The sequence below is a fragment of the Enhydra lutris genome, unplaced genomic scaffold (genome assembly GCF_002288905.1).
Source record: "Enhydra lutris kenyoni isolate GAN:26980312 unplaced genomic scaffold, ASM228890v2 scaffoldscaffold14, whole genome shotgun sequence".
Lineage (NCBI taxonomy): Eukaryota > Metazoa > Chordata > Mammalia > Carnivora > Mustelidae > Enhydra > Enhydra lutris.
Genome location: NW_019154098.1, coordinates 24,101,924 through 24,118,333, shown reverse-complemented (window position 1 = coordinate 24,118,333; position 16,410 = coordinate 24,101,924). Strand labels below are relative to the sequence as shown.

Sequence of the window (16,410 nt, the reverse complement as noted above, 5' to 3'; positions counted from 1 at the left end):
AACCACCCAAGTAAGCAAACGAAAACAGAAGGATCTCAACTGATGACACGAACAATAATATTGACGCTTCTAGAAGGTTATCTATTCGCCTTCTTGGTAAATAGCAGTAAATCATATTAGTCTTACACTACTTAAAGCTAGTATAGCTAGCTTAAAGCTGGTTTTATATTACTTAAAGCTAGTATAGACATTCAAAAATATGTAAAAAATCATTAAAAGCCAACTGTGGGAAACATTATTACTTAGTGTTCTATTCCTTTGCTCTTTCAAAAAGATTTAAAGGCTACCCTTGTGACCATTTTTACACTTTCCTTTAAAAAGATGGACTTTTAAGTCAGGATGAAACAAACTGATGTATATCATTTAAATGCCATTCTAAAATAAAACAATTTATTATTCTAGGAGACCATACCTAAGACTGCTGACCATATCTATTTTATTTTAATGACACATAAATGTTAACTTGAAACAATTCTTTCCTAGGTTAAATACAGACAGCAAGAACAATTATACAAAATAAGTGTTTGCAACAACAGTCTCTTCAATCTTATTGCCAGGAAACAGCAGCTACATGTTCAGAGAATTATCTCAAACTTTTCAAATGGTTGAACCCAGGAAGGAGTGGGGGGAAAAAAAAAAAAAAAAAAAACTTACCATTCCCTAGCTATGACTAGACTAAAAAAGAGATCACAAACAGAATAAAGAGTATAAGTTTCAATCTTTTTTCCTTTTGCTAACAAGAATTATAATTATAGCCTGTTAATCCAGCCGTTCCTCCAACACGGATATCCATATTTTGAAATTTCCATTAAACTATAAATTCTGTTTGGACCGAAGATTATACCTATTCACTCATCTAATTAGCAGCTACTGAGTATTTAGTTTGTGCCAGTCTCTGGAATAGATGCTGAACCAACAGTGAACAAGCTAGACCACACCTCTGCCTTTAAATTACTGATAGTTGAAGATAAAGATTTGTAGCTAGGGGCGCCTGGGTGGCTCAGTGGGTTAAAGCCTCTGCCTTCGGCTTGGGTCATGATCCCAGGGTCCTGGGATCGAGCCCCGCATCGGGCTCTCTGCTCGGCAGGGAGCCTGCTTCCCCTCCTCTCTCTCTGCCTGCCTCTCTGCCTACTTGTGATCTCTGTCTGTCAAATAAATAAATAAAATCTTAAAAAAAAAAAAAAAAGATTTGTAGCTAACAGTATTAATCTTTACTTGGACTTGTTTGCTCCGAACGGAAGTTCCAGAAGTTAAAGTCTGTGCAAAAACACACTATTCAACCCCCTGGCATCTCAATCTCCTCATCTTTATGGACATAAACAACAGCGTACACCTGGCCATCTTCAGGATTATTGCGAGATCAAGGGGGGAGAATGTAGCTGAAACTGATCTGTAAACTCAAGATCAGTGCTGTCCAACAGAACTTTCTGAGACAATGGAAATGTTCCACAGTCCACCAAAAGGGTAGCTACGGGCCACATGTGGGTGGGTACTGGACACTTGAAATAGGGCTAGTGCAACTGAGGGACTGATTTAAATAATTTTTATTGATTTTTCATTAATATAATTTGAATTTACTGAAATTTAAATAGCCACATGGAACTAGCGTATGCCCTGTTAGCCAGCATACTCTAACAGTACGATTCCCATAAATGGGATTATTATTTAATAAAATGGACTACCTAATCTAATTTCTCCTGCTAATGGGATGAAAAGGCTAAACTGTGAGGACATGGTGAAGTCATTCACTGACAAAACTCATAAACTTGTCACTCGTAGTGTTCTTAGCTGTAAATGAAAAGGTTCGATTCTGCTGTTACTAAGCTAATGTTTCTGTTCGACTTCCTTCTTGGACTGAAGGAATGATAGTTTATTCATCCTTGAAAGTAAGCAGGGGCTCAATACACTTGGATTGAATGAATGAAGTTATTGTGAGAGAGGCAAGCACACATGAAAATTTTTCACCCAGGGCCCTGAATTGCCTGGGATGAAAACATGACTGTAATTCACACCCTCCTCCCCCTTTATTGACTCAACCAGATGTATCTGGGCTTCTTCAAAAAACTGAACAAAATGCATCTTTCTCCCAAAAACAAACAACTATGGAGGCATTTGCTTGTGAATTATAGTTAAACAGGAACACCTGACATACCTGTTAAAGGCGTGAAAAAGAACAGAGTTGAAGTTGTTTTTCATGGATATGGTGGCTTTTTATTCTATTTTAAACTTAGTTTTAAAAATATTCCTTCTATGTAAGTATATTTCATGGCCTTTGTTTCTGATTTATTTACATATGTCTTTTCACAAAAATGTTTCGCTGCAGAAGTTAAAAATATAAAGGGTGGACTTTTTGCAAGGTCTTTAACCTTAATTCATTTACTTCCTTCTAATAATATGGAACAAAAACTGGTAAGAGTAATATCTAAAAGAATATGTCAAAGGAAAGATTTTTTTTTAAAGCCTCAGAACTCTTGAAATGACACTTCAGGCCATGTACTTCTTGTCAGGGGAACAAAAAGGGTTGTTTGAACTAAATACAAACTCTTCCTCAGATGTGGTTCATTTTCAAGTGCTATAATTGATAGCAACAGAGACAATTAGGAGGGTACTAATTTAAGGGGACTTGAGGTTATGGGCTGATAGTCAAAACAGTAAAACCTTCACTTAATAAAAAGCTAAGTTGCTCAAAATCACTGCTCAAAGACTACAGTTACAAATAGCTTGAAGAAATCTGTCAGGACCGATCTTGGCTGAAAATAACTAGAGGCAGAATTACTGTGCTCGTCCACGCAGGGAATGTTTCTGCATTGTGAGTGCTTCAAAAAACAGTGTGGAAGAGGAGCTTGCTGCGGTGATGAGCGTTTGGTGGCTACAGTTTAGACAGTTCAATAACAAATCTAACTAGACGGTGATCTTCTCAGTCCCATGCCATCACACCCTGTTCCTGGCATTGCTGGAGTCACTGCCATGTTCCTATAAACACCCTTTTCTACAAAATAAGTCACAAATCCAAAAAAAATTTTGAATTACAACAACCAACAAATTTTTTTTGTGGCAGGGGGGAAACCAAAAAAACTGGTACAAGGGGCAATTTTAAGGGTAAAGTCCTGCATATCTTAAATTATGCATATTTTTATTATCAGCTTTTTGGATTATAGCCATCAATAGGCTACCCCAACTGGTTTTCTCACTTCACCCAGCATAATGCCGACCTGAGTGTCTAGGGTTATTTGGTATCTGGGCTGACAGAATACCAATAAATCTTAAAATCAGCCTCAAGAATTTAGGGGAAAAATGTTTTGTGGGGAAAAACGCAAAACACAACGGAAAATGCAAGGCAAGTGGATTATAAAGCTGAGTGCATTAACCATAGAACTCTTCTGCATCTGAACCAACTTTGCCACAGGCTCAGAAGGGAGACAGAGAAGAACTAAGTGTTCTAAAGAGTGTCTTAAATGGGAAAAACAAGAGAGTGGAATCACTGTGTGACATCCTTCCTCTAGGGAAGGGTGCTTTGTTGCATGCCTACTTCGTGCCAAACACAGATGATCCACAGAGAAGTGATGGAGTCCAAAACCCCAGCACGTCAGTCAGTGGTCTGGGGCAGAAAGCTCACAAACAAACAGATGACAACTACGGAGGGCAAACTTCTGCTGGAAGGTCCCAAGTTCCAGGACAACACAGAGGAAGAGAACCTAAGCCACACTGACAGGTCGGCAAAGGCCTTCGGAAGGAGGTCACAACCGAGCTGTGGACTCATGAGCTGGCACTGGGGCAAAGCCTCAAAGACAGTGACTGTAGAAAGGCTTTTCAGGTGCAGGAAACAAAGTGAGTAAAGCACAAGACAGTGAAACAGAGCAAGCTGCTAAGGAACCCTGAAGGGAGACCGGGGGTGAGAGAGAATTTGGAAAAGCGATGTCTTATTGGAGAGAAAGAGTTCTACTGAATGACACAAGTATAATTAAAATGATACACATTTTATAGAAAGTAGAGCTATCCTTCCTACAAAAGGTAGGATGTGGCTCCATAAGGAGAATTAAAAAAAAAAAAAAAAGTTAAAGAAAGGAAGAGAGGCAGGACAAGAGGGAGGAAGGGAAGGAGAGGAGGAGGAAGCAAGGAGAAAAGAGAAAGGAAAAGGACAGGAGAGGAGGGGTGGAGGAAGGGGGGGCAAGAGCACATGAGAAAGGAAGAGAATGGAAGGGATCAGAAAGAGAAAAGAAGTAACTAAAGAAACCACTAAGAATTTCCTAAGTAAACATGAAAGGTGGGGGCCATAAAAGCATAAAGCAAACTACTCAGCTGTTTGGGGGGAGACACACACATCAGAAAGAAATCCAGGGTAACCGTGGCATTTCCAGCCCTGCCAACTTGGAAATGGGAGTACAGAACAAGGGAGGGGGGAGCCTTTAGGGGAGGAGCTAACAAGTTGAGCTTTCCGTACGTCGACTTGGAGGGGCTGGTGGGACATCAAGGTGAAGCCGCCCATCAGCTGGAAAAACAGGTCTTAAAACAAATCTCCGTTTATTGTAAGATCCCCAGATATGTTACTGGACTCATGAAAGAAGTCAGGTGCTCTTCAGTCTGACATCAGTGGGTCACTGAAATATTAAAGGGTAAGCAGGGTAATCGAGAGACAAGCATTTCTCAAGTCCCTCCCTGCAGCTCCACCCTTCATGTTCAGGATCCTGGGAGGCCACGCAGCGGAGCTGGAGCACGGTTGGAGTATGCAGTACGTGTCCCTGAGACACTCTAAAGGTGTTCTGAGGTCTTCTCTCCCCGTCCTGTACTTATTGGCAGGCAAAGAATAAAACGTTAATTACAAAGCCATGGAGAATATAAATGGAAGCCGGATGTATCTAATACTTAACCTTCATAGAAAAACCAACCCCAAGAGGCACCTGGGTGGCTCAGTGGGTTAAGCCTATGCCTTCACTCAGGTTATGATCTCAGGGTGCTGGGATCGAGCCCCCAATTGAGCTCTAGCCCACAATCAGACTTTCTGCTCAGCAGGGAGCCTGCTTCCCCCTCTCTCTCTGCCTGCATCTCTGCCTACTTGTGATATCTCTCTCTGTGTGTCAAATAAATAAAATGTTAAAAAAAAAAAAAAAGAAAGAAAGAAAGAAAGGAAGAAAAACCAACCCTAAGATTGTGCCTGGTAACCAGAAGAGAAGATTACAAGTCCCTCGCCATTTATTAAATCATAAACCCCTAAAACAAAGTCCTCCAAATGAGGGGAATATGAACTAAATCAAATAAATGGATAAAATGTCGCTTCATTTGGGGATAAAACTGCCTCCTTAATTGATTAAATCAAAATCTGGTTCTTCCTTGCTTTATCAGAACTAGTTTCGGTAGCAAAAGTACCAGTGAAAATGAATCACCTGTAATTTAAAAAAAAGACAAATCAGTAAAATTAATTTTCTTTTCAATGATTTCAATAATGAGCCTAGTGAGTTCAAATATGGCGACACTACACTGCAGGGACTGGAGAAGAAACAATCTCCAAGAAACCACTTAGGTCCCCAAATTCAACACAATTCAGAGTACGCATCAAAGAGCCCCCACGTACCAGCTTTGTATGTCCTTCCCTATGAACAGTTGGCTCATCTTCCATTGCTTTGTTAGTTGAAGTAAACTCAACCCCGTATTTGGGAAGGTCATATGCCATAATGGTTGTGAAGACTGGTTTTGTAGACAGGGCTCCGAGCTCGGTTGGGGTTCACAGTACATGCAAATGAGACACTCTGAAGGCATTCTGCTTCTTCTCTGCCTCACACCCATTCAGTACTTACTCGCAGGCAAGCATCTCATTTACCCCCACCCTTGCATAACTCTGCGACCTTGAGCAGGTTACTTTAATTCCTCTACACCTGCTTCCTCATTAAAAAAAAAAAAATGGACATAATAGTAATGTCTACTTCAAGGGTTTTTATGAAGAGAAGTTAAGTAATACATATAAAGAGCTTAGCTCTACCTATGCCCATAAGAAATCCTTTATAAATGTTAGCTGTTGTCAGAAGTGAATCCAAAATTGGAAGAAAACCCCAAAAGGTATGTACAATTTTGGTCATATAAGCTATAGATGAAAAAAGTATGGATCAAATTACAAGCAATATAGAAAAATAAAGTTTACATTTGACTTCCAATTTCAATAAAGCAAGGTCTTTTCTGATATTCTGAAAATGCCCAACACTTATTTCAAATTTTAAAACCATATGATGAAGAAATCAAGAGGTCTGCGGTCTAATGATTCTCAGAAACAGACTCCATAAAGGGAATCAGAAAATGAAAGGGAACTACTCCCTCCAAACTTTCCTGGGGTTAGACACAGCTTATGGATCTGTGTTTCCAACAGCTGTGTGGACGCTGTAATTATAATGACCCAAGAAACAAAATGCACTGACTAAGCTGCTGACTTGATACGGTTAGCTGAGCAGGCCATTTGAGGATAATATTTTTTTAACTTTTTAAAACATTTTTATTAAGAGTTAAGTAATGCTAAATTTGATTAGATGCACTAATCACCATGATTTCTTCTTCTAAACACTGCGGATATTCAAGAGATACGGATATTCAAGAAAGTGATACATGTTCTTTAAACAATAGCAGATAAGTCAAAAATCAGAGAGAGGTCGGCATTTATCACACTGACTGACCCTCATGTTACAACACCATGGAGATTTCACCAACAGGCAGGCAGTGAAGATGGTCAAACTATTCTCCTCCACTGGGATGGCTACCACTGTCCAGCTCGGTCATCTCCATGATGAAAATGACCTGGTAAATGCCAGAACTTCACTTTGCTTGATGGCCTTAGGGTGAACATATGTTTTATTTTGCACACTTTATTACCTGTTAAAGAGACACAGACCTGAAAACTAGGATGGCTTCATTTGACAAACATTCTGTACTCTATAGACAGTCTGAAGCGATTCAAGTCTCATTCACCAGTTGTTCTCAAGTGCAATTGTTCTCAACTCAGAAAAACAAAAAAACAAAACCTGTTAAGATCTACAACTTCCCTCCTCCACCAGATCAAAGCAAACTCCAAGGCAAAAAAATAAATTTTTGGAAGTAAAATTCAGGAAAAGTCAAAATAAACCAAAATGAGATTAATGTTCTCTGATTTTTTTTTTTTTTTTTTTCCCCAGACCAAGCTATTAACCCCCTGTTCAAACGAGTGTCCTGGCTTATGTTAAGGACCTAAAAAGCTCATAGAGTTAAATATGTTGAAAATACAAATACAAAGGATGACTTCCTATCTCTAAAATCTGTTCTTCCTGCTTCTAACATGACATATTGTGCAACTCTGATAAAAATATTTACAGAACAGAAATGTAATGCTCCTAGCTCAAACACAAAACAGTAACTGCTAAGTGAATAGTGAGATTTTTTTCTATTATCCTCAGATTTCATGAAAGGCCAAAATAAATCTAAGACCTGGAATCCCTTAGCTATGGGAGTCCCGAATAATGCCAAATAACAGAAAAGGTATACTAATATGGAAAGGCAACATGGACATAGTGAGCTTGAGTTTATAAACTTGTAGTAGGTTTAAACACTTTCCCGTGGGAAGCACATCTTGACTGGACTCCGACTTTTATAACCTGATCTAAGGGCTCAGAGCTCCCCCATAAAGATGATGCAAATGCCCTAATACACAGCACATTAAGGCCTAATGAAACAGCAAAGTTGGTGTTTAACAACTCAGGCCTCCATTCAGCAATGGTTTAAATATAAGCATAATAAAGCAGATTAAAAAGAAAGAAGCTGTAATTACTTTTTTGAAGAGCTCAATCTCTTGTCCTATTATTGGTCTACATGTGAGCCTCAAAGTCTGAATACTGGCAATAAAAATTACATGAAGGGCTTCCCAATCATCTCACATCCATTATTTTAAAAAATGTAAGCGTAACAATTGATAAAACACGCAGGTAACATTTAAAAATTGAGAAGCTAACACCCCAGTTGAGTCAAACAGATCTAAGCTGGCCATTGCGTCTTTTCTGGGTTTTCTTGCTAAAGAATTGGCATCCCTTCTGATTTCAGGGCTGGGCATGCTACCTCAAGGTACTGGGGGTGGTGGGGGCAGGGAGTGGCGGTGTGGAAGTTTGAATTCAACACACAGGGAACCCTGTCCTAGTTTTATGATGCCCCTTTAAAGTGACCTGCATTATCCAATTGGGGCTCTAGCTAACTCTGCAGGATAAAGAAACCTTGTTTTTTTGACACTATTTTTTAGAAATATGTAATTCTTTGACTTCCTTATTTGTAAAAAAATTTACACAGAAGTGAATACTGTCCATACAAGTATGTCTAAACTTCCAATTAGTCCCACAAATACATGTCAAATAATCTAGACTTACAACTGGAAATCTTAGCATTTGTCTAAATTATTTCTTTTTCCCAACTGTCTATCTCATGTTTGCAACCAAGTCAGTTTAAATTATATAAAACCATCCATGTCGAACCAAAATATAGATCAAAGCCACGGAGTTCTTAAGTCCTCTCCTTCTGGCTTCTGTTCCTTTTTTCTTGGTCTAAAATGTCATAAATCTATCATTAACCACCAACTGTCCTGAATGTTAAAAAAAAAAAAACAAAAAACCCTAGTTTAATTGAAAAAGATTAATGAATTGGTCATCTATTACCTCAATTAGCTTATAGATTTATATAAGTAATTCCTGAAATTGGCTGATTATTGGTCTGTAATGCTCATATTTACTAACATCTTTTTATCAGAATACACACAGCCATTAACCTCCTACCCATTTGTGACAGAACCGTGTTAAAGAAATTCTACAGTCATCATTTTCTCCTGCACAGCCTTTAGTCCCCACACAGTTCAAGAGCCAAAGAAAGAAATCTCTCAAACGGCATTTCAGCACACAAACACGTGTGGGTAAAAAGGGGAATTTCAGATGTGTTTTTATTCAGCTTGTGTTTTATTCAGCACAGAGAAGTCGTCCACTACTTATTTCAGCATAAAAATATCACTAAGTTACTTATCTTCAGACATGTTTCTGTATCAACATCTCGTGCTTGGGCAAAATACTTAAGAGATCAGCACTTGGCCCCAAAGTTATCTTTAGTGCTCTATTCCTAAATGGAACCAAGTTAACTCTCTTTAGGCTTGTTTCTATATCCAATTGTTTCTTTGAAATAATCATCTGCTTTTTTCCAGACTGCTTTTTTTTTTCTATTTTTAGCCTTATTATTTCTCTGGGGGGAAAAAGAAAATTGATCTTAACAAGATTATCTTCCTGCCTGCTCTTTCCTACCACTTTCTGTCTTCTTTACTACAGCACTTGCTAGGCAGCCTAGTCTCAGATCAGCTGTTTTATTTCTCCTCTATTAGTTCAAACTCAGCTCACACATCTGTTTTATTTCTAAAATCACTGCCCAGGAAAAGTGTCCAGCTCATTCTACCCAAACATAAACTTTACTATAAATAACTAAGAACTTAACAAATAACTGTTTGGGGGAAATGGAAGTGTGTTTAAAAAATCTGAATTCTTCCAAACCATCGGCCTCAGTAATCTCGATTTTAAAGTCTTCCTGACAGCACAGATCAGCTTCCCTCAGAAGTTGTCCCCAGAGTGAGCAAACCGAAAGTCCTGCCGGAAATCCAGGTATTAACATCATATTACTTGCTAATTATAAAACACCATTTCACATACTGACATTATTCACTTCTAACCCTTTTATCTAAAACACGTATTTGCTTTCCAATCATGGTTTGACAGCAGAGTGTATCTGACATAAGACAGTGAAATGATCTTTAATAAGACAGCAGTTCAAAGCATGCAGCTTTCATGCATAATAACTATGTTGGCTTAATTTGCTGCTCCACAGAAATAATTCTATTTGTGGAAATTCACAAAGTAAGATGGAATTTTTAAGAGAGCTCTACAAAGATGAAGCCGGCTTTTTAAGAGGTCTTTCTATCTCCCTTAAAGTGATAAGATTGCAGTTCTGACATTTTTAAAGGCCTGGAAATTTCTCCTCTGATTCTTTTTACAAGGACTGCAAAATATGTTCACTACCTGTTATTTATAATTCCTTTGCCTGCCTTTCTTAACTGGCACCAGGTCAACAGAGAGGTCTACAGCAAATGTGCCAGAGCTATTGAATTGATAAAAATGACTGATATTTTAAGGGATTGGGGAGGTCAAATAAGTATGATGTAATTTCATTAGTTCTCTGGTACTTCTTCTAATCATTCCTAAAGAAGGTTAATATTACACTTAATATGTTTTGAAATCCCCTCGCCAAATAATACAATAAAAATCTACAGACTGTAACAGAAAGTAATATACTTTCTCAAGCTGACCATGAGCTTTGACTATGCTAAAATTGCCAAAATGAAACGAATACATTTCTTTAGAGTCAGTTCTGCGTTTCATTCTATTTGAAATGGTAGATTTTTTTTTTTCATTTCACATATGCCATAAACTAAAGACAGAAGAGTAGATCAAAAAGGTATGCCACTTTTAATAAAAACAGAAATCTAAATTACTGCTAAATGCTTTCATAAATTACTGTTTTCCCTAAATGCAGAAAAGAATGCTTTACTGGCCTGCACCAAGGTCATTCTGGTGTCCCTAGTACTTACAATCACATTGACTTCTTTATAATCAATGTAAACTTTTATTTCCAAATGTTCATATGCAATTATGTTCCTTTTTCTGGAGTTTATCTCCTCAACTCTCAGTATGACCCAAATCTAGTCCAGTTGGATGTCAGGCTGAATATAAAAACCAAATCCTGATGCCAGACACAGGAAAGATCCTCACTGAAGGAAAGAGGACAGCAAAAGATTTCTAGTCTAAAACTAGAACAAAGCATAAACTACCATCATGTGGAACCATAAAGATTAGTGCCATTTTTGGAAGACTGGGAAAACATCAAATTACCATGAAATATTTCCAGAAATATGAAGCCTAGCTAATCCATGAAAAGACTTTTCCCAAACTAGTAGAAATACTGAGATTATTTTCCATGATAAGAGATGAAAGACGCCTCTGATTACACATTTGCATAAAACAGCTATGGAGTCTGTCCATCTGTCCTGCTGAATCTCACAGACCACCCCTCTGGTACCGGGAGCTTGATTTGAACACACATGTACGAATTCCCATTTCATGACTGATTGCTTTTTCTGTACGAAGAGATAACAGCACACAGGGCACCAACCTGCACATCATAGGTCCCATTTAGTAAAACAGGCCTTGAAGAATTGATGTCCTGCAGCACACCAGAGAGCACGGAGCGGTTGACCTTCTGGAAGTCTTTGGAATGGCTGAACTGCACCATGTTATGAAGGGCCAAGATTTTGCTGTCCAGCTCAGCATCCTGCCTGGTGCGGTTATGCAGTCCTAAGTGATACTTTCGGAAGTGCTTAATCAGATCTGTGGGGTCATTGCCGTAGTAACCGTACCCACAGATATTGCATTTAAAGTCCTGAAGCTCTGGAGACAGAGGTGCCGGGTCTGGGTTGTCATTTACCAGTAAGTCAGTTTTGGATTTATTCAGTCTTACACCCCCATCGGAAGGCACTTGTGGGTTTTTGGAGGCCACTGAAACTGGGCTTGAGCCTTGACAATTGGCTTGACCACTCTGCGCTTGCCCCGTTTCCTCGGTAGCCTTTGGTGACATCTTATGATCTTCCTTTGTCTCCAACGAGTCCCCTGATGGGGTGCAGGCCATATCTTGAGGGTCATCTGCCTCCGCTCTCTGAGGAGACTTCAAGGGCTCACAGACTCCCCCAGCAGCTGGAGATGAGAAAGCCAACATATTTCTATCTGTCACCTCATCATGTGGATGCGAGGGAAGGTTTCCTCCTTTACTGGGGCTTTCATAATTGAAGCCAGCCTTCTCGCTCAGGACTGAGCTTTTTAAGCCCTTCTTGCTGCTAGAGGACGGATCTTGGCCGTGCGAGCTATGCTCCTCCCTGTTATTCAGTTCTGCAGCATCACTCTGATCCGTATTTTCTGACATCTGATCTGCAGAAAATTCTTTGTTCTTTCCAGATACCTTGCTTTCTGTACCTATAGGCTCCAGGGTCTGGCCCTCGCCTTCACTAGCAACGTTTCTCAGAGGGGGGTTCTTTTTCCGGACCATATCTGTAAAAATGCAAGGAAAAGGACATGCAAGGTTATTTGAAAGCTGCAGATACGTGATCTAATCTAGAGCATTTTACTTATTCTATTCAAGGCTTTATAAGGGGCATATAAAAAAGTTTCTCTAGGGGAAAAATGTTTTTAAAATAGCAAAAAACAGAGACTAAAGCAAATATTTACACTCGGAATTATTTTTGTCATAGAGTGGCTCATTTACTATTTTTAGATGGCTTTATAAATATCAAAATATTGATTATTACTAGCTCTATCTTTCCTTTATTCTTGTTTGCCAATTATATTTTTTGCTCACTTAATCTTCAGTTATAATTGACGATATATGCTTATTTATAAACCTTATATATTATATATAATATGAACACATACTATGTTGATAAAATATATACACACTTATGTTTATAGAATATATATTCCATGTTTATTTATATGCTATGTATATATACATAAATAACAAAACTGGAACTCAATATTGTTACACACTGTGCAACCAAGATAAATAGTTTCACCCAAAATATCCTCATAGTCAAAAGACAGAAATAGCATGTTATAAACAACATGAAAACTGCCCTATTACTTTCAGGAATAGAGAATAACAAATGTTTCATCTCTGTCCTACCGATAAATTTCTTTAAGACCCATTTGGAGAGCTTGCCTGAGGTTCAGGAGGAGGACTGGGGACACATCAGAGGGACTGGGCTACATTGTACTGGGACTCTATCAAGCATGATGGCTAATGTAACCAAGTCCTGGGTTCTCACGCCCAGTCAGGTGGAGACAGTACCAATCCCCCCAGCAGGAGCAGACTGGAAGATGACCAAAGGACAAAAGTCAATTGAACCATACGACGTTGTCATTTTGTAGCTCAGCATGGCAAAATACTAGCTCATCATGGCTCACCCTCACACACTAGCTCAACTATGCCTCTCAAGTTCATGGCATCAATGAGTATGGTCAAAGTAAGAGTACTGGGACAAATTCCTCCAGTGGAGTCTAATGAATCAGAATTTCAGTACAAGGAGATAAGAAACAATTTACGTTGTGTCAATAAAAAAAAGGCAGTCACAGAGGCTCGACGGAGAACTGAGGGTCAGGGCTCACGTTCGTTAATCCCCCAGCTGAAAAACTGCAAGTGCTGTGTGAGTTGTCATCTAAAACATCACTTAGGAAAATCCACCTGTGACTGACTAATAGGTCTAGGCTTCTATACTGGTCAACTCTGCCACAAGGGCAGATTTAACAGCTAGTTACACCATGATTACCCACAATGTCCTGAGAAAATCCAAATTAATCACAGGTTTTAGGTGTTTTCATCTGTAATTTCTCACAGGTGCTGAGAAGCCACACTGGCTTTGGACAGATGGGTGTTCTTTCATTTCCAAAGAGTTGGTCAAGCAAAATTCTTGTAATATGAATCACTGAGCCAAGATAATGCCCTCGTTGAGTATAAAGGATCATTTCCAAGGTAAAAATTCACTTTACTAAATGATGTCAAAAAATATAACTGTGCTTTAGAAAGTACACTTTCCTTCCTGTCATAGTCATCAAATATAAATAGGATATGTATTATGCTCCTCTTGGAACAACAACCACACAAACAGTTTAGGACGGAGGACTGAAGTTTCAAGTCCAAGTGATGCTCTTGAGGTAATGTCAACACCTGTCTGACCAAGGCAGGGAGTGGGGAGGGAATATGGTCTTCACCTGGTGTCATTATCAATAGGTCCTAAAACAAACTCAGCTAGGTAACCCTTGTTAGATAAAGAAAAAGAAAAAAAAAAAAAGAAGAAAGAAAGAAAGAAAGAAAGAAAGAAAGAAAGAAAGAAAGAGAAAGAAAGGAAGAAAGAAAGAAAGAAAGAAAGAAAGAAAAAGAAAGAGAAAGAAAGAAAGAAAGAAAAAGAAACTCTGGTTAACTTCTCTCTTTTTTAATGTTTGCATTTCAATGTCTCATTTGTTGATGTCAACGTTTTGGAAGACAGCTAGTCCTTTGTCAGAAGCGACTGAACTTGGGAACCTGCACCTACACACAGAAGAGTGGAGGGAAATTTTACTAGTAGTCAACAAAAGGAAAACTAAAAATGAAAGCAAAAATAATAAAAGGGAAGTTTAAGAAGTTATCATTTAAAATACAAGATTCTGAGTAAAAAAAAAAAAAAAAAGCTATTCTTCACTTGGCCTACATTCTAGTTTATAGAGTATCAGCCATTACTACACATAAAACTGTGATGATTTGCTATAGCACCTCTTGCCTTTCCCTCCTGAATTTCCTGTTTGTTTTTTCCATTACACATAAAGTCTTTAGTAATCATTGCAATTTAATCTTTTCTTGGACAAATACTGAATAACCATGTCATTTGTATTTTAACATTTTTTTTCTCACTGTAAATAAACCCTAACGATAGTGCACCAAAATGAAATAACGTTACACAGAAAAAGACAAAATCTATATGAAAGGCAAGGTTCATAAAGAAATGAAAATGAAAAAATCCAATTCACTGAGGTTATCTTTCCATTAAAGTGAAGAGAAAAATGGTTTCTGCCCATATATTAATGTCAAGGTGATTACAAAAACAGCAACATTTTACATAGCAAGGAACGAAGATAAAATACTTAAAAGTGAATAGTCATAAATACGTTAATATTGAAAACTGTAACTTGCTTTTCAGAACAAAAAGAATTAGACCTTGCTGATTTATTGTTATGCAGAAAATAGGTCATAGTTTAAAAGGTACTGAATGAGCAACTAGAGCAACTAAGAGAAAATACGATTTAATTAAATTATCATCTTTTCAAATTTCAATTCCCTCTTCCACCAAGAATAGACCTTGAGAACCCATATGACTCACTGACTCCTTATCCCGAGTACAGCCTTAAAAATATACATCGCAAAGACTGTCAAACTGCTAAAACTTCAAAGAAGTATCAGAAAGGTCATTTGTGTTTTCTTTTTTGTTACGGGTGGAAGGGGCATGTTCTTTTTAGCTTCTTTAAAAAAAAATCCTGGTTAATTTAGTTGACTATACTTTGAAGTAGTTATAGAAAAATAATTTTTATGGGAATTATATCACCATAATTTTTCAGAATGACATATTATGTAAATATAAGCACATTTGCAGTACTTCTAAGTGGAAGAAACCCCCCAACAAGTCATAAGTTAGATATCGTAAGACTATAGCCACCCCCAAGTTATTATCTTTAAGACAAATAACAGATTGCACGATGTTTTACTGTGTGCCAAGAACTTTTCCAGTTAACATTTTCACTTGAAAAAATAGATCACATACTTGTAAAATCATACCCAGCATTGACTTCATAAGGCATGTGGCTTTAGAGTGCTTTTTACAATTATTAATTCTATTAGTCAACTAGCAGGAGGCTAATGCAATTGTCTTAGAAGACGCTCGGAAGACACAGAAGACATTTTGAGAGCTGATCTGTACATCTGCAAAACAAAACAAAACAAATTTTCCTTCCTAAATGATGTAAATATGCTTTAACGTATCACACCTAAAATACATTAATATGCCAGCACCACAGGCTGCTTCAAAGATACCTACTGAATGCACGAGCAAACCTTGAGCAAGTTCTTCCCTCCCCTGGGTTCTAATAAAACAGCAGGAAAGGGAGGAACATGATATAAAAGATTACAGAAGTCATTGTCACAATAGACCGTGATGTACGATTTAACCTCTAAAGTTCCCAAACCTTAAGGACCAGAATACTTACCTACACTGGGGTGGGGATAGATGATCTTAATTAGTAAACACGGAGGGGACATGTTTCTGGAAAAGATACCGGGTGTACCTACTGATATACAGTCACAGCTGAAGACAAGAAGTGGTATGCATTGTAAATCTCTTCCAAACTCATAGCAGCAGTGTATACCATGCAGATGAGAAAAGAACTACTGCAATGCCATCAAGAAATGGGATCTACGTAAGCCTTCCCAACTTCCAGAAACATTACGCACTGTAATGTGGGCTATCTTCTCAGCTAGTTTTATTAATCTTCTATTTTCGCTCTTGATAAATAAGTTCATACAATGGTGACTGAACCAGCTTTAAACCATCATTATCCCATCACCTGCATTATCTGAATGAAATTATTAAGGCAGGGGCACCTGGATGGCTCTGGCGAAGCCTCTGTCTTAGGCTCAGGTCATGATCCCGGGGTCCTGGGACTGGGCCCTGCACTGGGCTCCCTGCTCGGCAGAGAGTGTGCTTCTCCCTCTCCCTCTGCCCCTGCTCATGCTCTCCCTCGCTTGCTCTCTCAA

The 16,410-nt window shown here is 38.4% G+C and overlaps 1 protein-coding gene across 2 annotated transcripts in view; it reads right to left on the bottom strand.

Annotated features, from left to right (window-relative positions):
- Positions 1–15,582, bottom strand: part of LOC111146815 (transcriptional repressor GATA binding 1) — a 205,427-nt gene extending 189,845 nt beyond the window's left edge. The window contains exons 1-2 of one of the 2 annotated variants that reach the window (XM_022502510.1): positions 15,422–15,582; positions 11,197–12,125 (exon numbers count right to left, since the gene is read on the bottom strand). In XM_022502510.1, coding sequence (XP_022358218.1) covers positions 11,197–12,125; positions 15,422–15,458 — 966 coding nt within the window. In that variant the 5' untranslated portion in view covers positions 15,459–15,582. The remainder of the gene's footprint in view (positions 1–11,196; positions 12,126–15,421) is intronic. The other variant, XM_022502511.1, reaches the window with a different exon arrangement.
- Positions 15,583–16,410: the final 828 nt, after the last annotated feature.